This window comes from Colius striatus, chromosome 22 (genome assembly GCF_028858725.1).
Source record: "Colius striatus isolate bColStr4 chromosome 22, bColStr4.1.hap1, whole genome shotgun sequence".
Taxonomy (NCBI): Eukaryota; Metazoa; Chordata; class Aves; order Coliiformes; family Coliidae; genus Colius; species Colius striatus.
This window is the reverse complement of record NC_084780.1, coordinates 5,300,025-5,324,729: the sequence shown is the minus strand read 5'-3', so window position 1 is coordinate 5,324,729 and position 24,705 is coordinate 5,300,025. Positions and strand designations below refer to the sequence as shown.

At 44.8% G+C, this 24,705-nt stretch overlaps 1 protein-coding gene across 1 annotated transcript; it reads left to right on the top strand.

The window, feature by feature from the left end:
* Positions 1 to 147: 147 nt before the first annotated feature.
* IPO9 (importin 9) lies at positions 148 to 24,705 on the top strand. Its single transcript, XM_062013488.1, has 24 exons — positions 148 to 336; positions 4,668 to 4,729; positions 5,380 to 5,466; positions 6,433 to 6,634; positions 7,051 to 7,139; positions 7,476 to 7,562; positions 9,118 to 9,237; positions 10,243 to 10,343; positions 11,165 to 11,223; positions 11,752 to 11,903; positions 12,935 to 13,033; positions 13,180 to 13,286; positions 14,402 to 14,541; positions 14,983 to 15,142; positions 15,723 to 15,949; positions 16,158 to 16,306; positions 17,189 to 17,317; positions 18,273 to 18,548; positions 19,611 to 19,777; positions 20,499 to 20,632; positions 21,643 to 21,762; positions 22,231 to 22,332; positions 22,979 to 23,055; positions 23,588 to 24,705. The coding sequence occupies exons 4-24, from the start codon at positions 6,574 to 6,576 to the stop codon at positions 23,696 to 23,698; spliced, it is 2,667 nt and encodes an 888-aa protein (XP_061869472.1). The 5' UTR covers positions 148 to 336; positions 4,668 to 4,729; positions 5,380 to 5,466; positions 6,433 to 6,573; the 3' UTR covers positions 23,699 to 24,705.

Sequence of the window (24,705 nt, the reverse complement as noted above, 5' to 3'; positions counted from 1 at the left end):
CGGAGCGCGCGCCGGGCCGGGCCGGGCCGTGCTGCTTGGCGCGCGCGCGGCGGCCCCGTAGCCCGCGAGTGGCGGCGGCGGAGCTGGAGCCGGGGTCGGGCTGAGGGGTGGGGGGGGAGGGTTGGGGAGAGGAGTCGATGGCGGGTGCAGCGGCCGCTGGTGGGGGAGGTGGCGCCGGGGGAGGAGGAGGAGGTCCGGGATCTGGACCTGGACCTGGACCGGTGGCGCAGGGGTTGAAGGAAGCGCTGGTGGAGACGCTGACGGGGATCCTGTGCCCGGTGCAGGCGGTGCGAGCCGCCGCTGAGGAGCAGGTGAAGGTGTTGGAGGTGACGGAAGGTGAGTGAGGATCGTTGCTGAGGGGGAGCGGAGCGGGAGGGGCCGGGGAAGTGGGGGGATGGCGCCGAGGCCTTCCCCGAGCGGTTCCCGGTACCGGCGCCTCGTGGCCGCGCCTTGGCCTCGGCCAAAACTTGCGGCTCCGGCCGGTTTGGCAGCGGCTGTGGGTGTCTGCACGGCGGCCCTCGGGCAGCCCCTGCCCCGCCTCGGGAGCTGGGCTGTCTCCGGCCTGCGCTGGAGGTCACCAGGCAAAGCCGCAGCGAGGTTTGTTCCAGGCACCGTGGATGGGACTTGAGGGAGACGGACGTGGGACGACGGGTTGTTGTGTGGAGGAGTGAGCAAGGAGCCCTCTGAACTCACCGGTGGTAGGGTATGGAGGGGGAGGTGTGATGGCAAAGCAGCTGGCACGTCGCTTTGAGCAGCTCTTCCCACCTGAGCCCAAGTCTCCAGGGTTGCTCACACGATGGTTGTGCAGAGCCGTCCTGCTGCATGTTTGTCTGCAGGCCCTGGCCTGCCCCCACAGTGATCCTCTGCAGATGTGTGCCGTTGTGTGTGCCCACCTTCTGCAGGCTGTCACTCATACATGGCGTTTCTGAGGTTGAGTGTAGTCAGGATGTAGCTGTTGCCTTGTCTTGTGTGAAACTCCTACACCAAGGCTCTGGTGTGGAGAGCTGAGGACATGCAAGACGCTGGAGCTGGATGGCAAGCAGCCTGTGGCTTTGAAAACAGCTTAAAAGAACCAGCACACCAAAGCAGTGTCTCTGATTATCCCATTACTCATCTGGCCTTTCCGTGGGGACACTTGCTGCTTTTCCTGGATGGAAGCTACACTCAAAAACTTATTGATGTTAATGCTAGTTCTGGGCCCCTCAGTTCCAGAAGGACAGGGAGCTGCTGGAGAGAGTTCAGTGCAGGGCCACAAAGAGTGGAGCATCTGCCTTCTGATGAAAGGCTGAGGGAGCTGGGGCTCTGTAGCTTGGAGAAGGAGAGAGTGAGAGGTGACCTCAATGTTGACAAATACATCAAGGGTGTCAGGAGCCAGGCTGTGCTCAGGGATGGCCAATAACAGGACAAGGGGCAACAGGCACAAGCTGGAACAGAAGAGGTTCCAAAGACACACAAGGAGGAATTTCTTCCCTGTTGAGGTGAGGGAGCACTGGCAGGGGCTGCCCACAGGGGCTGTGGAGTGTCCTTCTCTGGAGACATTCCAAACCCACCTGGACAAGTTCCTGTGTGACCTACTCTAGGTGGTGTTGCTCTGGCAGGGGGGTTGCACTGGATGATCTTTGGAGGTCCCTTCCAGCCCTTGAGATTCTGTGATTTCACTTCAGCTTAAATGTTACAACTCATCCCAGAGAACCACTGGAAGATTTGCAGTTAGTCTGCTGCAATGAAAGCCATGTGCTGGAGAGTGCAGCACTGCAGCCATGGGCCTTAAGTTGTGTCTGTGGCCTGGCAGCTTGATGGGCTAATTGTTCATGGACCTTTCTGGAAATTTTGCCTTACCTTTGTCTGGTTGTGCTGTTCTGAAGGTGTCTAAAAATCTTTCTGCTCCTGAACTTAAGCTCAGAAATGCTCTCAAAGGAAGTTTATAGTGAGGAGGAGGAAGGTGTAAGGGTGCAACTGGGTCAAGCTGCAGGACACCCCCTCAAGATGATTTGCAGGTGACACCAAATAGGTTTTCCAGCATGGAGACAAGGGAGTTTTGGGACAGCAGCATCTGGTAACTATGAGGAGGTTGTCAAGACACTGTGGGATGGGAGGTAAACATTGGGGTTGTTACAGGTGAGTCGGTGTGACTTTTGAAATAATAAATGTCAAGAGTTGGAGTGAGGAGAACAGGGTACAGGAGATTGTTGTGGCAGAGTCGGTCTTTGTTTAACAGGAGAGCTGTTTGAAGGAGTCCTGAGACTGCCAAAAAGCTTTTAGAAAATTCCCTTGCTGAATCTTTTTGACGAAACTAAACTGCTGCAGACAGCTCTTGAATTAATAACTGGTTAAAAGCTTGAAGACGAGAGGTAGAAGTGACTGGTCATGTTTCACACTGCAGGGAGGTAATCAAGAGTCATGGGCTGCTCAGCACATCCCTAAATGGGGTGGAAGAGAGTGAACAGTGGTGTGGCAAAGTTGCTGACAGTGCTGCAGTGTCCAGCTAGAGTGAGAATTGCCAAAGATTATGGCATGGTTTCCCAAGAGGGGGAAATCCCACCAAACAGTGAATGTAGGTCAGTAAAGTAATGCTGGGGAAGGAGGAGACAGTTCAGATGATACCTTAAAAAGTAACAGGCTATCCTCAGTATTGTTACTGGGAGACAGAATCCCATTGTCCATGTGGAGAGTTTCCTGAGCATACCCATTCACTGCTCCCAAAGCCAAATGGACCGTTAAGGAGGGAACAGAGAACAAAGCACGACATAAATTCCTCATGCTGCTGCAGTGCATGCATTACTGGCACACTGCTCTGGGGAGGGATAAAGCAAGGCAGTAAAAATGCAGCACAGAGACCTTCACAGAGGTGGGGAAAAGCTTCTGTTCTCAGAGGAGCAAATACATTGACTTCTGTGCCTGGGATAGAATTAGCAGAGATGAAAGCTCTAAGATCATAGGCAACAGAGAAAGTGAGGGAGGAGTGTTATCTGAGACTTCCAGTGAAGCTAAGATCAAGTGAGAATGTGTCTGAGACCAGCAGAAGGAACGGTATTAGAGGTGGGAATGGTTTGAAAATGGTTTCACATTCCTGGAGGAAAAAAACCCAGGTTTAAAGAATGCAAGATAGTCACAGTAATGAGTTGCAACCATGTGGAGCCATTGTGTTTATTCTGGCTTCTTAGTTCATTAATACCCTTTAAAAATGTGGCTGCAGTGCTGTGCCCAAGTCTGGGGTATTGCAGACAGCTGGAAGAATAATTCCAGCTAGTTAAGAGGAGTATGATGTTATGTAGGGCTCAGAGTGAGTCTCCCTGCTGTTGCAGCTGGGATAAGAAGATTTTTTTTCTCTTTTAAATACATGATCTATGAAGCAAAGATGAAGCAACTGGGCATGTTCAGTGTAAGATAGAAAAGTGAGAGGCAATCGCCTCCCAGTGTAGAAAAGCCTCTTACAAGCGAGGTGGGTATTAGGAGAAACTCAGATAACTGCATTGGTGAAATGCTCAGGTATTGCTAAGGGAAATTGCAAAACTCTTTTGGAGAAGAGTTTTCAAGACATTTTTGTCAGGGGTGCTTAACCTGTCCAAGGGAGTCAAGTTGTGCTGTCAGGATCTCGTGCATACCTTCTGCTCCATGGTTCCTAGAACTTAAAACCTCCCAAAGGCATTTCTTAATCAGACTAATGAAACGAAATGAAGTATCTAGTACAGTTATCACAGAGTCTTGAGGGTTGGAAGGGACCTCCAGAGCTCATCCAGTGCAACCCCCCTGCGAGAGCAGCACCACCTAGAGTAGGGCACACAGGAACTTGTCCAGGTGGGTTTGGAATCTTTCCAGAGAAGGAGACTCCACAGCCCCTGTGGGCAGCCCCTGCCAGTGCTCCCTCACCTCGACAGGGAACAAATTCCTCCTTGTGTTTCTTTGGAACCTCTTCTGTTGCAGCTTGTGCCCGTTGCCCCTTGTCCTGTCATTGGCCATCCCTGAGCACAGCCTGGCTCCAGCCTCCTCACACCCACCCTTGATGGATTTGTAACCATTAATAAGCTCACCCCTCAGGCTCCTCCAAGCTCCAGAGCCCCAGCTCCCTCAGCCTTTCATCATAAGGGAGATGCTCCACTCCCTGAATCATCTTTGTGGCTCTGTGCTAAACTCTCTCCAGAATATCAGCCACTTGGAACTTAAAATTGCATCTTCTGCAAGGTTGGCGTGTGGATGTGCCACGTGTGTTTTGGAGCAGCCGAAATGATGCTTCCAAATCACTCTCTGGGTGAACCTGTGTTGTCTGAAAAAGGACTGCTGGCCAATAATCATCTGTCTTAACCCCATCCTTGATCTGTGCATGCCTCATGTAGTGATGTTGCATGGAATGATGTTGCAGTGTAGGTGAGATGTGAGAGGTTATAAATAATTTGCTTTTTATTAACCTGCATCACAACATTTTTTGCCCACAAGAGAAAGAAATAAGATGCTGAGAAATGGAATGAAGTTTGTGCAGAGAGCACAAAGGAGAATTAATCCATATGATTCATTTGAGTAGCTGTGCTTTGGAATTGTCTTCTTCCCACATATGAGTCATTCAATTGGTATGATGGCTTTCTCCAAAAATCTTGATGAATTTTGCTGTGTGGGAATAAAAGTCACGATCCCAGCCTTTAGTTTTTGATATTTTTTCCTTTTTCTTGCAGAATTTGGTGTTCATTTGGCAGAACTGACTGTAGATCCCCAGGGAGCTCTGGCCATCCGTCAGGTGAGTTGGCCTGGGACTGTAGAAAGGATTGTCATGGTAGTTTCCTTAGTTTTTAAAACATCCTCTCATGTTTCCAGGTGACAAATGGGAGGTAGCTTTCTATCACTGCTGCTCCATTCGGGTGGTTTTTGCCTGTCTCTAGAGTTATTGCTTTCTCTTTCAGCACTATTCAGGTGTTATACATTTACCTTCTTTGAAAATAGTGCTTTTTGGGCTTAATAAGGCTGGTGCTGAGACAGCACTGCACTGGGAATGAGCACAACTTGTTTGGTGGATGGTAGCATCAGCATGCGCAAGCGTGACTTGTCTTTGCAGCAGCTTTTTCTATAGGTGTTTTCCTCTTTGAAAAGGAAGTTGAGGTTCTATGTTTCTTTAGTTACTATGTGGCCTCTATCTTGTGCTGGATAGTGATGGAATAAAGCTACAGCCATGTGTCAGTTCTCTACAGGCCATCATTGCTCAATGCATGGCCATAAATGCATCTTTTTACTACAGTGGGGTTGGTTTTCCCTTTCACAAAGATTTTTTGCAAGCCTTGTGCCTGTGTATAAGCAACATGGTGGGACAGGAGGCTGAGCAAATGGGTCAGGGGTGATGCCTGCTGTGGTTGCAAGGTTTATTACTGATTGTTGACCTCTCTTCTAATACAGCTAGCATCTGTCATTTTGAAACAGTATGTGGAAACTCACTGGTGTTCTCAGTCAGAAAAATTCAGACCTCCAGAGACTACAGAAAGGGTAAGATTTGGTTTCATGTTGTCTACTTCCAGACACTTTATCCATCAAGAGTATTAATTTTGTAGATGGTTTTAAAAGTGCCAGTCCCCTTGTGTATTATGAGGATTAATGGCTTCAGTGAAGGTTTGCTGACATTTACCACTTCAAAAATCTGGTTTCAGTTGCTTAAAGCTGGACTTGAGAAGCTTGTGCTAATTTCTGCAGGAAAAGTTCAGCCATAGTATTTCTGCTGCTCTGAAGGCAAGACTAGAGGAAAAAGCTGCTTTGTGAAGTTTATAAATCCCAATTCTGACAGCCTTTTCTCAGAGATTGCTAAATCTTGTGGGTTTCAGCTCGGGACTTTAAAGGCTGTTTTCCCATGACAGTTTCAGTTTAAAGGTCTGCTAGGTTTCATTAAAAATCTGTTCAGCTGTAAGATCTAACCAGCTAAAATGGCCAGAGATTCTATCCCTTTGCCACTTTGTTCACCAGACCATCTTTCACATCTAGGGTGTGACTCATCCCATCCAGAGAGAACTGCTTGAAACAAATCTTGTGAATTATGCCCCAGAAATTCTGGCTTTTTTTCTCTGGCCCTTCAGGGCTGGATTGTTAGTTCTCATTTACTAAAATCCTCCAAAGGAAGCCCACATAGTCTCTGACTGGAGCTGGGATTTATCTCAGCTAACCCTGGATGTCTTCCATGTGGATAGCTAGAGCCTATCTTAATTGCAGCTGTGAGCTGTTTACTGCATGCTTGGTCCAGTGCTCTGTGTGAGAAGAGTTGCTGCATTAAAAGTCACTCTGCAGTTTTCCATAGAGAAGTGATGGGGTGCAGTGTGCATGATTTCTTTGTCTTGTGACTTTGTTGTGTATAAACACTGTTGAATCCATATCAGGACACAGTCATTGATCTAAACATATATTTTTATTACATTGTTTAATGACTGGGGATGGTTTTTTGGTAAATAATGTTATTCTCTACAGGCAAAAGTTGCCATTAGGGAGCTGCTGCCCAACGGGCTCAGAGAATCCATCAGCAAAGTCCGCTCGAGTGTCGCATATGCAGTCTCAGCAATAGCCCACTGGGACTGGCCTGAAGCCTGGCCTGAGCTTTTCAATCTCTTGATGGACATGCTGGTTAGTGGTGATTTGAATGCAGTGCATGGAGCCATGAGAGTGCTCACAGGTACGTGTACACCAGAGCTTTGGCAAGCTTTGCTTTCCTTGCTTTAATATCCTGTCACTTTTCACTCCAAATTGAAGAGACTGGAGTTTGATGCTTCTCCTGGGAGTGATGCCTATTGGTCCTTGCTGAATTGCATGCTCAGTAGTTGTCATGAAACCTGAGACAGAAGGTTCTGTGCATCAGGTTATAGCTCAGGAGGAACTATGATTGTTACACCCTGTTTTCTAGATACCTGCAGTTTTTAGTGTGATACTTTTCTGCTTGCGCCCAAGGATCACTGGGGATAGCCCAGATGACCCTGGTCTAGTCGAGCACAATCACCATGTTTCTAATATGCTTATCCCAAAGATTCTGTTGTTGTTGTTGCTACACATTTGTTTTCTAACAAGAACTTCCCTTCTTTTTCTGGTTTCTAGAATTCACTCGGGAAGTGACAGACACACAGATGCCACTTGTTGCTCCTGTCATTCTTCCAGAGATGTACAAGATTTTCACAATGGCAGAGGTGTGATTTTCACCATTACCTTGGTACTGAGTGGCATTGTTGGGGATGTTTTGGGGCAGAGAAACTTCACATTGGTTCAGCAGTACTATAGTATGAGTTAAACTAAAAGCATTTGCTTAATTGTTGATGGCAGTTAATGTTTCAACAGAAGTATTAAAGCCAGTGATAAGAGTCAAGTGACCTACTCTAGATGGTCCTGCTCTGGCAGGGGGGTTGCACTCTCAAGGTTGTTTCCAACCCTTAAGCTTCTGTGATTCTTAAAGGAAAAAAACACATTCATTTCCTTTAATTATATTGATCTTGTGTTCCTGATCTGTCATTTAAACTCTCCTCTAGGTGTACGGCATTCGCACGAGGTCGCGTGCAGTCGAGATATTTACCACCTGTGCCCATATGATCTGTAACATGGAGGAACTGGAAAAGGCAAGAGTTTAACTTCCTGTACATCATACAATGAATTCCAGCTCAGTGAGGTTCTAAATATTTGTGAACATGGAAATGAGATGTTGGAGAATGATGTGCTCTGTCAGCTGTAATTTTGAGGCAGAGGGTGTAATTTAATACATGTCCTGTGGCTAACTCCCTCCTTTCCATGCATGCCTTGGTTTCTGTCATTAAGTTTAACTTGTACCAACAGACTGTGCTTGCAACAGCTCAGAGGAAGGGGAGTCATCATAGGAAGGAGATAGTGTATTGTTCCTTTGTTTGGAAATCCTTGTCAGAGCTTCCAGGCTCCAGGTGAACCCTGTGTCCTGATAAACTGCCCGGGCTGGGTTACAATGAGCTGATTTCTGGCCCTTGGGCAAGGTGTTGTTTGCAAGCTCCTGAAAGTTCCTCATTTGTTTTAGCATGCATGTTACACTTTTGTTCCCAAAGGGGTGGTGGACAAAGATTTAGAAAAATAGCTCTTGAGTGAAAAACAGGAGTCTCTTGTCTGGCTCTGAGCACATCTGCATTTCGTGTGGCCTTGGACAAGTGAGTTTCCCAGCACTTCTCAGACAACAAATAGTTATTTTTTTGGGGTGAAGATGGATAAAGGTGACTCTAAATCTAGTGGATGGTTGCTGGGTGACTGTATCTTCTGTTTCCTCTCTGTTTACACAGGGAGCAGTTCCGTGCAGGCTTTTGGGAAGTTGTGATAGTTACACCCTATCTGTGCTGCACTGACAAGGTTACTCAGGCAATGATATCATGCAGCTGGTACCAGCATCCAAAAGACAGTAGTATCTCCCTGCTGTCTTATTCTGGAGGAGGGCTGAAAGTCTCCTTTACATTGTATACAAAACTTTATCTATTGAAACTTGACTCAGTCAAAAGCCAATCTTCTTATAAGCTGCCATAGTGGTGTTTCACAGTTGATTTAAACATCCAGCTTTGCTGTCTTAGCTGTGGAGTTATGAGGAATGTTCTCAGTAGAATGATTTTTGTCCAGTATTACTTGCTTTGCCAAGCACAGCTTATGGAGTGCTATGACATCTGGAAAAATACTCACTGCATTTTCCTAGGAAGAATCATGATGGTGATCTTCAGGCCAGCTGTTGATACTCAGCTCACAAAGAGCTCGTTTGGCTTTGGGGAGATGGCTCAGGAGGGAGATGAATGCCATCTGAAGGGTTCAGTGTGATTGCTGGTCTGTGGTGGAGTCACCCCAGGTTTCTTTTGTAGCCCAGAGGCAGGGGGAGGTGGAGTTCCATGATTCATCTAATCAAATGGAAGCGCTTCTGGCAGGATGTGCTACTCCTGAGACGCTCTGGACTGGATTGTCTGGATCTTTATTCAGAGTCTGGAGTGATTAGCTTAGATGTAGGTATGAGAAGGGTGCCAAAGTGATGCTTGAAACTATTTCTGCAATTGCCATGGGTCCCTGTCTGCTTTTGTAGCAGGAAAGTGCAATTTGCACTGCTTCTGTATTGCTTTACTGCCACATGTAGTGGGTCTGCAGCTTGTATTCACCTGTGTTTGCATTGATTATAACCAGGGTGCGGCCAAAGTCCTGATTTTCCCCGTGGTGCAGCAGTTCACAGAGGCCTTTGTTCAGGCTCTGCAAATGCCTGATGGACCAACATCAGACAGTGGGTTTAAGATGGAAGTCTTAAAGGTAAGTCACTGGAGACTGATTAAAGAAAGACAGACTGGTACCAGTACACTGTCAGATGTGCTGGAAACAGAAACTTGAGTGCGTGTCACCTCCTGGTATTGCTCATATTCTGGATAGTGAAGATTTTTGGCTCTTAGCACCATACAACTTGGAAAGAAATTGTTCTGCCTGTACTGAAGATGGGATCCTTAGGGATCTGTACAAGAATTGCCTTCAACATGGGAGACAAGCTCAAAAACATAAGTTGCAGAACACAATCTAGATCTGTCATGTGTGCTGGGGTAAGCAAGACTTAGGTCACAGTGAGCAGGTTTCTGAGGTTCGTTCACCCACGTTCCCTGAAGAAAACAATAAGGAAGAGTTATTAAAGACAAGCATCCAAAGTTTTTCATAATGACCAGCTTTGCACTGGAGCCATGAAAATAAATCCTGGGAGGGGAAGGAGGATTCTGTCATATACAAATGAGCAACTGCTGAGTTCTATGTTGAGGAACTTGTCTTCTTAGACCTGTTCAAGGCAGCAGTGCCCTGGTGATAGCATCCAGTCCCTTCCCAGTAAGGAGTTGAAGGTGTAATATACTGGAAACAGCAAGAGCTTGTTTCTTGCTGTGCAGCACCAAGTGTGAGTTTGAGGCAAGATGTTGGCAAATCTTGTTGAGAGGGTGTCTCTTGCGGGTTTTCTCCCTTTCCATTGACTGTGTGCTGGGGTTGCTGAGTCAGTAATGTGTAGGAACACATCATGAAGAGGATGCTCTGCAGGGTGTAATCTCCTTTTGAGCAGGCTGCAGCTCAAGACTGTTTGACTCTCATTCTAGATACATACATTCAGATGTTTAATGAGTAAAAGTAAGCAAGTGAGGGGACTGTGGTAGGGAGTGAGAGGAGGAGACTTCGGTGGCAGGAAGATACTGTTCATGAAGTGACACCCCTATGATTTGAGTGTTTGTTGATGATTTTCTCTGCTTTGGCTTCTAATTGACATACCTTTTTTTTTTTTTGTTCCAGGCTGTGACAGCACTTGTGAAAAACTATCCAAAGCACATGGTTTCCTCCATGCAGCAGATCCTGCCCATTGTCTGGAACACTCTCACAGAAAGTGCTGCCTTATATCCTTGAACAGAACAAGAGACAGACTCCACCTGATACACAGTACCAACCTGAAGAGCATGGTGCATGGATTAGTCCACTGTGAGACAGAAAATAGGCACCTGTGGTGTAGATGTACTGGGTATTTCTGTTACTCCAGCAGACTCCATTACATTTCCTTTAGCTTTAAAGTTACATTTGATGAATGATGCAAGTGCTTGTGTTACACTGGCTGTAGAACTGCCTCGTTTCTGCTACTCTTCCATGAAAATTGTCTTGCTGAAAAGGTTTCTAGTCACAAAGTAAAGGCTTCAGGTAAAGGAAAATGTACAGTATCCCCAGCAGTATTAATGGCTGGTCACACTTGCTGCTGAAGTTGATTTGCCTTTTGAATTGTATAACTTAGTCATTACTTCACAATTGGCCCTGTTGGAGACTCTCTGTTGGTAGTTTTCCCAGTCCTTACAAAGTGACAGGTCAGTTCAAAAGTCCACATGTCTTCATTAGCCATTTATAAGGAGACAGTTACTGCAGAACACTGAGCCTGCTTGTAGCTTTTCCTCAATTTTTGGTATCAACATGAGAATTGGACACTGTGTTGTGGTAACAGCATAAGGGCTGACTGAGCTTCTCCTCAGTAATTTAACAGGAATGTCTGTTCTAGAGATCATAGACCCAGATTTGTATAAAAGCACCCACTGTAGCCTTGTGTTTCACAGTCCTGCTCTGTATTATGGGATAGGCTCTTGTAGAGTGAAAAAACTTACCTAATTGCCAGGAATTTTAAGATAGGAACAGATTAATTCCCAAATGGATGCACATTTACTTAACTCTGTCCCACTTATGTAAGAACAGAAGTAAACTACACAGAAGAGGTAGAGGACCCTGTGGATTCTGATGGTAAGAACTTGTTAAACTGCACTTCTGCCTTCTCTTCTGATGGACTTATCTAATACTACTGTTGTCTAAACAGTGACTGAAACACTTAAAGGTATATTGATGGTGTTAGAACAGTGTTCATCACTTTACAAGTCACATGTGATTGTGATCAACAAAGCTGTGTCATTTAAGTTTTCTAATGAGGAGTGACTTCTGCAACAATTCTGAGGTAAAAGTAATGGGACAAAAGCAAACCAAACAGGATTTAGGTAGAGCTTGATCAGTTTTAATGAAGGGTGTGCAGTGAGGTGGGAAGAGAGCAGAAAGTGATGAGGTCAGACATCTTCCTGGGGCTTCTGCTGCCCCTGCTAGTCCAGGAGTAAGAGTAAATATTTATCTTGTCAGACAAGCCAGCAGTTTGTAATTACATTTGACACTCATTTGTACTTTCCTGTATGTTAACAGTCATGGGGTTTGTTTATCCTCTTCCTTTCTGTATGTTAACATATTCACTCCTGGTCTTTTATTTTCACTGTCTTTTTTGGTCAGGTGAAGTATTGGGCTTTGAAAATCTGGTGTTCAGCATATTTGAATTTGTTCATGCCTTGTTGGAAAACAACAAATTTAAGAGCACAGTGAAGAAGGCTTTGCCAGAGCTCATCTACTACATCCTCCTTTACATGCAGATCACAGAGGAGCAGGTGAGCACGTTTGTCTTGTTCGTCTCAGTGAAATAAGAGATTTAAGCCAACTCTGTCCTAGGAAGCTGTTTCAGTGTGTGGAAACTACTGTCATCTAGTCAGCTGTTTTGTCCCTTTACTGTATCAGGAGTGAGGGCAACAGCACCCAAATGTTCCAAAGAAAGACTGTAATGTGGACAGCAAATCACAGATTCATAAATAGACCTTCTGAGATCACCTAGTGCAGCCACAAAGCCGTGTCCAGCCTCACCTCCAACACTTTGAACAATGAGGCATCTGTAGCTTCTCCAGACAACATATTCCAGTGTCTTAGCACTCTCACAGTAAAGAATTTCTTCCATAGGTCTAACTCAACCCTCTTTCAGTTTAAAATCATTGTCCCTTGTCACAAAGACCCTTGTAAAAAGTCTCCATCTTTCTCATAATCTTCCTGTAAATTTGGAAAGGCTGTAGACAGTTCTTCCCAGAGCCTTCTCTTCTCCAGGCTGAACAGCCCCAACTCTCTCAAGCCTTCTTCCTTCATTTCTTTGTGAAGTATTATACTCTGAAAAGAGTACCACACTGAGACAGCCAGATCTCAGTGGTAGTGAAAAGGTTGTGCTAGTAGTGTGAATAATTTGTGAAGTGCTACATAGCTCGTGGCCTCCCAGGCCTGACAGACATCATCTTTTTGTTTAGGTAGGCATGCATAAAAACCAGGCACACAGTGAAAGACTCCTCTGCTTCTCCCATTCCTCATCTATAAATAAACCTGTGTAGCATTGATTCCAGGTCAGTCATTAGTTCTGTCAAATTCTAACCTCCAGTGAAGAGCAGAAGAGGAAGATGAGCTCAGATCTCTTCCTTTCAAAGGTTTCTCCAACAGAATGTAAGAAAAATCAGTTGAAGGTGACAACTTCCAGCAGAGAAAAATTCTGAAAGTAGTTTTGCAAAGCTGAGGTTGCTGGGAACAGCAAAGCTCCCTTTAAATTAACCCTTGGTGTTGTGGGGCAGTCATCCACCTTGTCCTTCTTGTCTTCTTTCTGTTTCAGATAAAAGTTTGGACGGCGAATCCACAGCAGTTTGTGGAGGATGAAGATGATGATACATTTTCCTATACAGTGAGGATTGCTGCACAGGATCTGTTGCTGGTATGAAAGATGTCCCACATTTAGGTGCAACCAAAGTGATAACAACAAATCATAAACCTGGGCTGGGCATTGTGAGGGGCGTTTGAAGGAAAGGACGCTTCTTGAAAAGTCTGTGCAAATAAGTGTTGTCATTTCCTTCTGCACAGGCTGTGGCTGCTGATTTCCAGAACGAGAGTGCAACTGCTTTGGCTGCAGCAGCTACAAGGCATTTGCAAGAAGCTGAACAGGCTAAAAACAATGGTGCTGAGCACTGGTAAGGCAGCAGGGAATGACACCAATACCAGTGGCAAGCTCTTCTGCAGCACTGGCTGCAGCACAACTTGATCACTTTTTCTTCATGACATTGCTGCTGATGGACAAGGGTGACATTTGAGAACTCCAGCTAGAAGGAGGAGAGGAAGTTGCAGCTGTTCTTGAGCCAGATGACAGCATCTTCCTGGGGAATGCTTTCAGCAATTCCTAGTTGCCCCAAGCACCCTCCCTCCATACTCCTGACTATTCCTTAAAACATATCATTGGAAACAAGATTTAGTTCTATGCAGGCTGGAGAGATATTGCCAAAACTTTAACTTTGTGTTCACTATATTGAGCTCCAAATCTCAGGCTCTGTTTTTTTTTGATGTAAAGAAGAGATACAGGTGCTGTACTCAGATGTGTTCAATTTTAGAACTTCAGAGTTGCAGTTTGTAATGTTACCTGGAGTTAGGAGGAGAAATCCTAACTGCAAGAGTTCCTGGATGCTGTTCACTAACTATTCTCTCCTGGTTTTGTGGTGCATTAGTTCTGTGTTTGTGTTTATTTGGAGTATTAGTGTCAGAGTAGCCCCTCTGTATGAGCAGCAACTGTGTCAGAGAAATGCAGCATTCAGTCCCTGTCTGCCTTAACTGTGCTAAGGTTTGAAGCATGTTATTTGCTTCACAGATAAAACCAAGGAGATGATGTATTTGCCTGTAACCTTATTTCATCACAATTAACAAATGCAAAAACTGGCATTTTTAAACCTCAAGTGTGCTGAGTGTCACAGTGTTTCTGCACACAGGGAAGTCAGACAAGGCACAGCTCCATAGAAAAGTCTCATTTAGTTTTTTCTCATGGGAACAAAATCGGTACAAGAATTAAAAACTATTCAGTCATAATTTAGAAGGTGATTGAGAATGCTGCATGTCCTGGTGAGTTTCCAAGGCCTCAACTTGCAGTTTTGCAGATGTTCATTGCTTTTAGGGCCTTTTTAAATTCTCTGCTTTGAGATCAAGAAAATAGTTCTGGTAGCTTGGACCAAGAAGTTGTAATGGTTTCACTTCACTGTTTTTGTTTGTTATTGAGGTGATGATGGTAGAGAAACCTAAAGGCATCTGCATTCTTTTTCAGGTGGAAAATCCATGAAGCTTGTATGCTGGCCCTGGGCTCTGTGAAGTCTATTATTACAGACAGTGTGAAGAATGGTAGAATACATTTTGATATGCATGGCTTCCTCACCAACGTTGTTCTTGCAGACCTCAACCTTTCAGGTATATTGGACCTTGCTGTTACACAGAGAAACTGCTGAGTGCCAGACCCTGGACATCTACAGACAGAACTGTCTGATGAATCAGGTTGCTATATGCATGTGGTGTTGTGAAAGGCAGTTATGCACATTTTATGTGAGAAAGGGCATAAATCATATCTTGTGGGTTCACACATGCTGCCAGGTCTAATGGTATGGAACATTTCAGCTTTCAGCTGAAACTGATGAAGGGTTTTTTTAAACAAATGAGAAACTGTTGTTTGAAATGACTCAGAAATGGGTTCTACCTGTGGACAGAAATGATTTGGATGCCTGTGTACTTGTGTCACATCTTACCATCTTGCTACTGGCATGACAAGATTTTGGATAAGAATGGAAGCAGCTGTCATTTTAACCTCATAAAACTTTGCTCTGAAACCACTGGGGTTCTTTTGTTTTGTTGCAGTGTCTCCTTTTCTGCTGGGCCGTGCCCTGTGGGCTGCCAGTCGCTTTACAGTGGCCATGTCTCCAGAGCTAATCCAGCAGTTCCTGCAGGCCACTGTCAGTGGTTTACACGAAACCCAGCCCCCTTCTGTCCGAATCTCTGCAGTCCGAGCTATCTGGGGGTGAGTAAACCCTCAGCTATTCCAAACCCCCAGGGACAGGTGATACAAATTACACTTGTAAAGCTGCTATGTCAATAATGTTTCTGTATAGGCTGTGGAAGTATTTGCTTTGAATGAAATAGATGTCAACTTAAAAAGTGTAAACAAGCAGGTTCAAACCAGAGTCATCCTAATGAGGAATATGAAATTGAGATTCCAGGTTGGCTACAGGAAAATATCACAATGGATACAGCCCCAAAGATAATGATGAAAAGCATAAAGGTGAATGCCAGATGACTCCTGTTCAGTCACAGAGGTGGCTGAATGACATCATATGGGCTTGTAGTGCAGATCACAGCACTGAGGACTGTTTGGGATTTGTTGGGGGATTTTTTAAGCCTGTTTTTGTAAATAAGTTGCAAGAAGGGAAAAGCAGAATCAGCTCAGCTCCTGAGAGACCAAGGATTAGTAGACTGAAGGGGAGAAGTCCTAGAGGAGTGAACTTAAAGAAGGAGTGGAGTGAAATACATATCATCTAGTGCAGTGTATAAATCACTTTAATATATGTCATGTCTTATTGTGTTACAAATTTCTTGTGTAGCTACTGTGACCAGCTGAAGATCTCAGAGAGCACCCACGTGCTGCAGCCTTTCCTGCCCAGCATTCTCGATGGGCTGATCCACTTGGCCACTCAGTTCAGTTCAGAGGTGCTGAACCTGGTGATGGAGACTCTGTGCATTGTCTGTACAGTAGACTCAGCATTTACAGCAAACGTGGAGAACAAAATCTGCCCCTTCACTATTGCAATCTTTTTGAAGTACAGCAATGGTATGTGTTCAGGTTCCATTCTGAGTACAGTTGGTTTTGCTAGTGAATGCCTGGTGCTGAAAACTGAATCAATGCTAGTTGTGTGAATGTTGATTTCTGTGGTAATGCTGGAAGGGAAACTTACTGCTCTGCCTATTGAAAACAGTGGAAGCAAAAACTGAGATGTGTTTGTTAGTATGTTTTAGTAAATGGTGCTTTTTCTCTCTAGATCCTGTTGTTGCTTCTCTTGCTCAAGATATCTTTAAGGAACTAGCTCAGATAGAAGCCTGCCAGGGTCCAATGCAGATGAGGCTCATACCAACCCTTGTCAGCATCATGCAGGCCCCTGCTGACAAGATCCCAACAGGGCTTTGTGCAGTAAGTGCTACAGGGGTACATGGTGTGGAGGTGATTCTCTTTAACTGGTCTGCAGGGAGTAGAAATGTTCCTTTGAAACTTCTTTGAAACAATTGATTATTGCTAGAGGTTTCTTTGTGGAGAGAGGCAAACTGCAGATGAGGGGGTGGCACTTCCAGAAGTCTATAAACTGCTCCTCTGGCCTTCTTCCAGTCCCTACAGTATATCCCTGGTCGTTTTGCTTCGACATAAGTCACCTTTCACCAGTAACAGCCTCCTCTTTCTGGTGGAATGTTCTCCAGCAGGCTACACGAGTATTCCTTGCATTCTTTTCTAAGGCTGTTTCTGATTTATATCTGACATATGTATAAATTGTTGGAGATAAATGATACAGGCTTGGTTTTTTCTATAAAAAGTCCCCTTATAAAAGGTGAATCATTGACTGTGTGGAATTACTATACAGAATCAAAGCCATAAACATCTTTATCAATATACTTATCATTTGCCTATTGATTGGTGTGACTGTAACAGTCACTTATGCATCATTACATTTAAATCAGTATAAACAAAATGGAACAAGTCAGCTGGACCAGTTCTCAGGCTGTGGCATGCATCAGGGTACCCTGAAGCTGTTTGTTGCCTTTTAGTGGTTACACAGCTTTGAGAACTTTTCCAGCACACACCTTGTGTTGGGGTCACATCCAGTGATATCTGAGTGCTTGACTTCCAGGGTCTGTGATTTAGGAAGTATTCCAGACTATAAAAGCAGGATGTGACAGCAGCAGTGTCTGACATCCCTCCTGTGCACACCTGTGCCACTTGCACCAGTGGTGGGTGATGCAGGCTTAGCACACTGTGGCTGCTGCTGCTGTAACAATGCTTTTCTTTGTATTTTCCTTCCAGACTTCTATTGATATATTGACCACAGTTGTGAGGAATACAAAACCTCCTCTGTCCCAGCTCCTGATCTGCCAAGCATTCCCTGCAGTGGCCCAGTGCAGCCTGAACACAGATGACAATGCTACCATGCAGGTAACACTGGGGAGGGGGACGGATGGTGACACAGTCTTCAGGGCTGCCCAGGCTTTGCTTGCCAGTAGCTATATTGGCACCTCCTTGGGAATCACAGAATCTTAGGGGTTGGAAGGGACCTCGAAAGCTCATCCAGTCCAACTCCCCTGCCAGAGCAGGACCACCTAGAGTAGGTCACACAGGAACTCATGAGTCTCTGCTGTTTCTGGTTTATCGTGAAGACAGTGTTCTTCAAGGGCTTGCAGTGACTTCTCCTGACCTCTCTGTGATTTGAGGGACTGGAGTGAGTCAAGCAGCAGCACATTTTAAAAATAATCAAGACCCAAAGAAGAAAAAACACAACCCAAAGCTTCTTGCTTTTCTTCCCCCATAACTCTCATCACACCTAGGAATGGCAGAGGCTTAAGTAAGGAGATTTATAATGCCTTTGCCATGTGAATACAGACCATAGAAATGGCTTTTCCTAAGCAGCATACCAGGTTGGAGCTTGCAGACCAGCATGCTGCTTGTTCTGCTGGATCTTTGTTGTAAGAAGAATCCAAGAAGACTGCAGCCTGGCTGCTGGGTTGCATTTTGTTCATGCTACACTTTGCTGTCTTCATCTCTCACTTGGTAGAATCTCTTGACGTTTCTCAGTGTAATGAGATTGGCACAGAACTTCAGCTGCTTCAGATTGTCTTTGCATTTACTGGATGATTTCTTGAGAGCTGCCTGGGAAGTGAAAAGTTTTGTCCTTGGTAGTGACCTGAAGTTTGTAGAAATCAACTTAATTACAGGCACTCGTTTTACTGCACAGAGAGGTTGGATCTTCTACAGGTGCCACCAGTTTGCATGTTGTTTTCATCAGTGTTAAGGGGTTTTTTGGGGGATGAGGAAAAGGGTTATCCATCTTCCCATGCCTCCCTGCTCCCTCAGCCAGAAGGGGAGATTGTAACTCAGTGATTCTCCTGTTCAGAATGGTGGCGAGTGTCTGCGTGCGTACGTCTCGGTGGCGCTGGAGCAGATTGCGCAATGGCACGACGAGCAAGGCCACAATGGACTGTGGTATGTGATGCAGGTGGTGAGCCAGCTTCTAGATCCAAGGACCTCAGAATTCACTGCTGCCTTTGTGGGCAGGCTGGTTTCCACTTTAATTTCAAAAGCAGGCAGTGAGCTGGGAGAAAATCTGGACCAGATCCTGAGAGCTATCCTGAGCAAAATGCAACAAGCGGAGACGCTGAATGTGATGCAGGTGAGCAGGCTGGGGAGTGTCAGGAAAAGAAATGATCATCATTTATTTAATTGTCTGCCTGATTACTGATGGCTGGTGCAATTGGAGGGTCTGCTCTGCTCATACAGAGTTATCTGGGTTACGAGTTAAGCCAGGTTGCTGTGGACAAGGTTTAATGCCCCTTAAATAGTCCCTCGTGACCTTGTATTTGCAAGCAGTAACCCTTCAGAGGGGATAGGAGCTGCAGAAGTTAGAGTGCTACAGCAAAGGCAGCACATGTTTTCAGGTGGTTTCATGCTGTATTTGAAGGATAAATGCCTGGGAGTTGAGACAAGGTGAACTGTTGGTGGATGAGAAGTATAGTTGGCTTGCATCAGGTGAGAGGTCAGACAAAGAGCATCACGATCTCCAGCCTTGACATCATCTAGTGGCACAGTTTTATGGAATGATTTTATCACAGTGGTCTTTATTCTCTCTTGTCATTCTTGTCTGTGCCCTTAATGTAAAACATCTGGTGGTGGCTGCCCTGTTCCTCAGCAGCAGCTAGGGAAAGGCATTTTGCAGGCACTGTTGAGCAAGATCCCACCTTTGCCCTCAGTGCAGCACTTGACTGAGGCTCACCCTGCTCTAACCCTTTTATTTAGTGTATTTTTCTAGTTTTTTAATGTGCATTTTCCAAGCCAGCACATGGTGAATCAAGACCATTCAGATGACAGCACAGATTTCATCTTAAACAAGTGCACTTGCAGTGTCTGAATGTTGCCATTTTTGCTAGTAAAAAGTTAACTGCAAGCTCTGGCATTTTTTAACCAGTTTTTTAAGCCTTGCTTTAGGAAGATTTGGTAGTTTGAGGCATGGGTGTGGGCAAATGTATTCCTGCTGTGGTTTTGGGGTGGTTAAATACTGCTGTTACCTGTAGTTTAGTGCCTGCTTTTGTAGCACACTGAGTCTTCAGATGGTTGTACTTTCTCTTCCTCCTGGGGTTGGTAAGCTCAGTCTCCACTGCTGCAGGCTTGAATATTTGATAAAACATTTTCAGCTCTTAAATTATGTACAGCTAACATTTCCTTTCTTCTCCTGTAGTCCTTGATTATGGTGTTTGCTCACTTGGTTCACTCACAACTGGAACCCCTCCTCGAGTTCCTGTGCAGCCTCCCTGGCCCAACGGGCAAGCCTGCCCTGGAGTTTGTGATGGCCGAGTGGATGAGCCGGCAGCACTTGTTCTATGGGCAATATGAAGGCAAAGTCAGGTAGGAGGTTAGATAAGCAGGATCTGATGTTGGATTTATGCTGTCTGACTGGTCATCCTGTTACAGTGAAGTGTGCTGGGTGTGAGGGAGAGGGAAGATGGTTCAGACTTGGGCCAGCGTGTGCCAGCCCTGGACAGAGTGAATGTTTTCCTGCGCTGTCAGTTTGGCTCAGGATTGCTGGGGTAATTGGAGCGAGCGCTCATCTTCCTCAAAGTGCTTCTCTTACTGCCTGGTGTTTCTGTGCTGGAACAGGGTGACCCAAGGGGGAAGGGGATGTATCTTGCAAGCACAGGACTGCTTTAGAAATTGGACTTATGTGAATGTGATGAGATCAGCTTCCAGACATAAAATTGCCACTGTAGACTACTGAAGAGTTTCAGGGCATTGTAGAGGGTTTCTGGTGATTTCTTTGTCACTTAGTGACCTCTTAAAAGTCAATAAAGAAATCAACTGAAACCCTTTTCTCTCCCTTTTTCTGTGGGAGCACATTTGTGTTCCAGTGGAGGCACAGAGTACTTTATTCCAAAGAGTGAATTACTCTGCATTCATTTCAATTTTGCCACAGCTGCTTTCTTTGATCTTTCTGGCACTGTGGAGGGCTGTGAGTGAGTGAGGAGTGACTGCACTGGAGATGTGCTCCCTGTATTCCCACAGTTCCCTGGGAAAGCCAGACAGTTTAGGGAAATTCTGATCTGTAATTTTCCTGTTCCCTGCTCTCCAGCTCTGTAGCATTGTGTAAACTCCTTCAGTATGGCATCAACACAGATGACAAGAGACTTCAGGACATTAGGGTAAAGGGAGAAGAAATCTTCAATATGGAGGAGGGAATACGGACACGATCAAAGTCGGCCAAAAGTAAGGAATGGCTTTACTGGTTTTAACTGGGTTTTTGTTTTGCCTGGTGTTAGATGCTATGAAAGGCCTTAAAATAGATCTTGCAGATCACACAAAGCCATGGGAGACATTCCCTACAGAAGTTGCCTCTTGTTTGCTAGAGCCAATCCATACATCTTGTACTTAATGTATCCATTATTTGCTTTAATTCTCCAAAGATTGCTTTGGGATTATGGGATAGGGAGTTATTCACTACTGGTTTGTGTCACCCTGTTAGCCTGAGAGAATTGAGATAGAATTGCTCATTTCACAGTGTGTAGAAGCTTCTCTGAGAGAAAAGTCTGTTTAGTGAATGCAGAGGTTTGCTTTTTAAGTATTTTTTGCAAGGAGACAGACTTTCACAGGCATCAGCAAGCCAGAGATGCCCTTTAGGGAAAGCTCAGCCAGTCTCCTGCATAACACTTGTCATATTTGGAGATTGCTGTATTAAACTAAGGTGAATACTAATATCAATAAGAGTTAAAACTTGTGCTGCTAGGGTTTTTATTTGATAGGATCATTTGTAATTAAGGACAAATATACTGTCTGTTGATCCCTATGGGGTAATTAACCCTGCAGGAGCACTGGTGGGGAAAAGTTGGAACTTACAGTGTCTCAGGGTCGAGTTTTATTGAAAGCACTTGGACAAGAATGCTTAATGAAGACATCTGTAACTATGATTTCATTGAGCAGGCTCACAGATTCATTCAACTGTGAGGATTTTAACCATGCCTTCATTCAGAATGTGCAAGTTCTGATATTACAGCTAAGATCTTTGGAAATCTACCTGTGAAGGTGTACAGAAAGAACATTCAGGGGGGTTCTGTCAGTTCCATTTTCTTCCTAACCTGGAAGTTTTGCTTGTATCTGAACTTCTGAAATGTCTGGTAAAGTTTAAAACAAACAAACAAAACCCCACCACAACAAAAAGGCCTTTTTTAAACAGTATTTTATTAAAAACAGTGTAAATATTTCTTTTTCTTCTCTTCCAGATCCTGAACGTTGGACAAACATTCCTTTGTTAGTCAAAATCTTAAAATTAATAATAAATGAACTCTCTAATGCAATGGAAGCAAATGCATCTAGACAGACAGCTGCAGACTGGAGCCAAGGTAAAACACTGGCTTTGCTTTTCCCCTTTTGCATGGCTTCAATCTACTTTGTGATCTCTTCAGAGGCAGTTACAGTCCAAAAAGACTCCTAATAGTAGAACAGTGTACCTGCAATTACAAAGGCTTCAATAGGGATCCAAAGGATAAGATCAGCATTGTGTATCCTTACACCTGAAAATGATTTTGGATTAGTTTGGAAGATGGGATCTGACCATATGCCAGTAACGTTGTCCTCTCGTGGTGTTACCTGGTTTTGCCTTTCTTGCTCCTTACTTCAGGCATCCATTCCTGCTGTTTGCTGAGCTCTGGTTCTCAAGTCACTCGTTCCAAAAGGATCTTAAACATGTTTCCCTTCATGTCTTTGTACAAGCAGGGATGTTTGCCTAAAGCCTCCAGTCCCCTGGGGAGTGATCAGCAGATGGGACCTCTGGGATTTTGATTGTTTCTAGAATTTGTTTTTCTTAACAGATGATTCAAATGACATGTGGGAGGATCAGGATGAGGATGAGGATGAAGATGAAGGCTTAGCAGGACAGTTGTTATCAGATATTCTTTCCACAAACAAGTATGGTAAGCAACAGCTTTAAAAGTGCTTGCTCAAAGTGAAAATAGAGTAGATGACCATCCTAATCAACTGAGGCTGCAGGCAAGGGGAAGGAAATAGCACACAGGGATTTGGAATAAAGACCTTTTTCTGTAAGAGAGATGTGTCTGAGTAATACAATGACTAAAAACCTGCATTTTTCACCTGAGAGGTCAAGTGTTAACACTTCACACTGCTGTGAGGTCTGTGCAGGTTCTTCTTCTGAAGAGAAAATTGATGTTCAAAGATGTAGGTGTAACCTTGGAAAGTGGATGAGCTTGTTTGTGGAGTGACCTTGGGAAATAAGGAAGTGGAGTGGGTGCAAATGTGTCACTGAAATAAGATCAAGGTGTAAGACAGCAGCTACCAAAGCTGCTTGTCTGGGATCCTCACATGCTCAGCTCACCTGCCTGCTCCTTGAGACTCCCACTATGGCCAGTCAACTTGTAGGGTTTAGTGTTTTCTCATCATGTGAACTTAAGGAGTGAATATTCTGGATACAGTTCTGGGGTTTTTACCCAGCAGTGCTGAACCTGGTTATCTTTGGGTCCTTGAATATCAACAATAGTCTAATAGAATACTTCCTGAGATATCTGGCTCAGATGTTAAAATGTGCTGATTTGCTTCTGACAGATGAGGATTACTATGAAGATGATGAAGAGGATGATCCAGATGCATTAAAGGACCCTCTTTACCAAATAGATCTCCAGGTGATGCTCTAGAATGTTGGGGGAGGGTGTTTAATCAAATTCTGATCATTCTTTATGAACTTGAAATCTTTGTGCATTGTTCTTTAACAAAACTGTAAGCCACTGGGAACACCAGTTATTGCTTGTTATCCAGAGGTACTCAGTTCACTGAAATCACTTTGAGAAGTGCTGGGTATCCCAAGGAGCCCTGGAGCTGTTTTCCCTTTATTGAATCAACACCTGAAACTTGGAAATGTGAATGAACAAAACTTCTACCCATGAGTTTCAGAGCTATTTGCTGTAGATTGGAGCCTGAACGTGACAGGGAGTGTCATTCCCAATTGGAGATGCTGCCATCCAGTTGGTCCCTGTAGGACACTTTGCTCCTGCTCTTTGCCACCTGCAGCCCTTCCCCTCCACTGCTGCATCCCCTCTCTGTTCCCTGCAGTCCTTCTGTCTCATTTGGTGCATGAGGTTTAGCTTTGGATACATGCAAGAAACAGCTTTTGCAAAGGGATGTGATACTAACTGGGTCTTTCTGTCTCCCTTTCAGGCCTATCTGACTGACTTCCTCTGTCAGTTTGCACAGCAGCCCTGCTATGCAATGTTTTCAGACCATCTCAATGAGAATGAAAAGCGAGTCTTACAGGCCATTGGTATATAATCCCCCTCAAGAGACCATACCTCTCATATCTGAACAGTTGGGTTTTTTTTGGCTTATTCCACGTTTTATGATTAAGCATAAAACATTTTCCAGTGTCTACCTGCTTGTTCCAGGTGGGTGATGGTCTCGTTGCAATGTATTGAGCCTCATCTTAACACGACTCTGCTGAGAGAAGGAATCCTGAGAAAGCAGCAAGGACAGGAGTCTGTAGAGCTTTGCACATTGGTCTCACCACGGGAGCACTTTCATTTTCCACAGTAACTTTCCAGAAAGTTCTTAAAAGATTAAAACAAAATGTGTCCTTAATATTTTTAAAAGCAAACTGTCTCTACCTGTGAAGAGGCACTTAACTGAGTTTCCCACAGCAGAGATGGACAGAGGAAGTAACTGGGTCACTGACAGATTGCTTGGATGTGTCTTGAGAAATGGGAAGGTTGTTCCCCTCCGTGCTCACATAACACATACAGGGTAAATATCTTGATCTCACAGCGTGACTTCTTTTTATAGAACTTACAGACTTTTATCAGAGATGCCTGAGTGGTGTGGAACCAGTTTACAGGAGCTTGGATGGGAGGCTGAGACAATAAAACCGAATGCATATCTGCTTTCCGTGGGTGGGGCTTTGTCGCTCCCGTCTGCTGCCCGGTCCCGTGGGTGCAGTTCTTTACTAACCCTCTCGTGTACACATGCTCAAAGGAAGCTACCACTTACATTTCTGTTCCTGTGGCATGTGGCTACTGAAGACTTTGGTTTTATGGAACACAAAAGAGCCACAATTTTTAGGGGAGGGAAGGGGAAACCCAACCTGATTGTGTTTAACATATTTGTTCCATGGCAGCCACTCTGAACTACTCTGCTTCCCTCACACTCCTGGGTGTATTTTTGTAGAGTGGTAAAGTAACTTCTGCAGATTGATTTACCCATAAAAACAGCGTGATGTATCTCACAACACCTCTCTGCCTTTGGTTCCCCCTTGGGGAAGATGGAAATAAAACTCTTAAAATGTA

Excerpts from the sequence above, each read along its gene's own strand:
- IPO9 (XM_062013488.1), top strand. The coding sequence starts at position 6,574 with ATGGACATGCTGGTTAGTGGTGATTTGAATGCAGTGCATGGAGCCATG. Across the intron at positions 7,563-9,117 it reads ACATGGAGGAACTGGAAAAG|GGTGCGGCCAAAGTCCTGAT; the intron begins GCAAGAGTTTAA and ends GATTATAACCAG. Across the intron at positions 18,549-19,610 it reads AGACGCTGAATGTGATGCAG|TCCTTGATTATGGTGTTTGC; the intron begins GTGAGCAGGCTG and ends CTTCTCCTGTAG.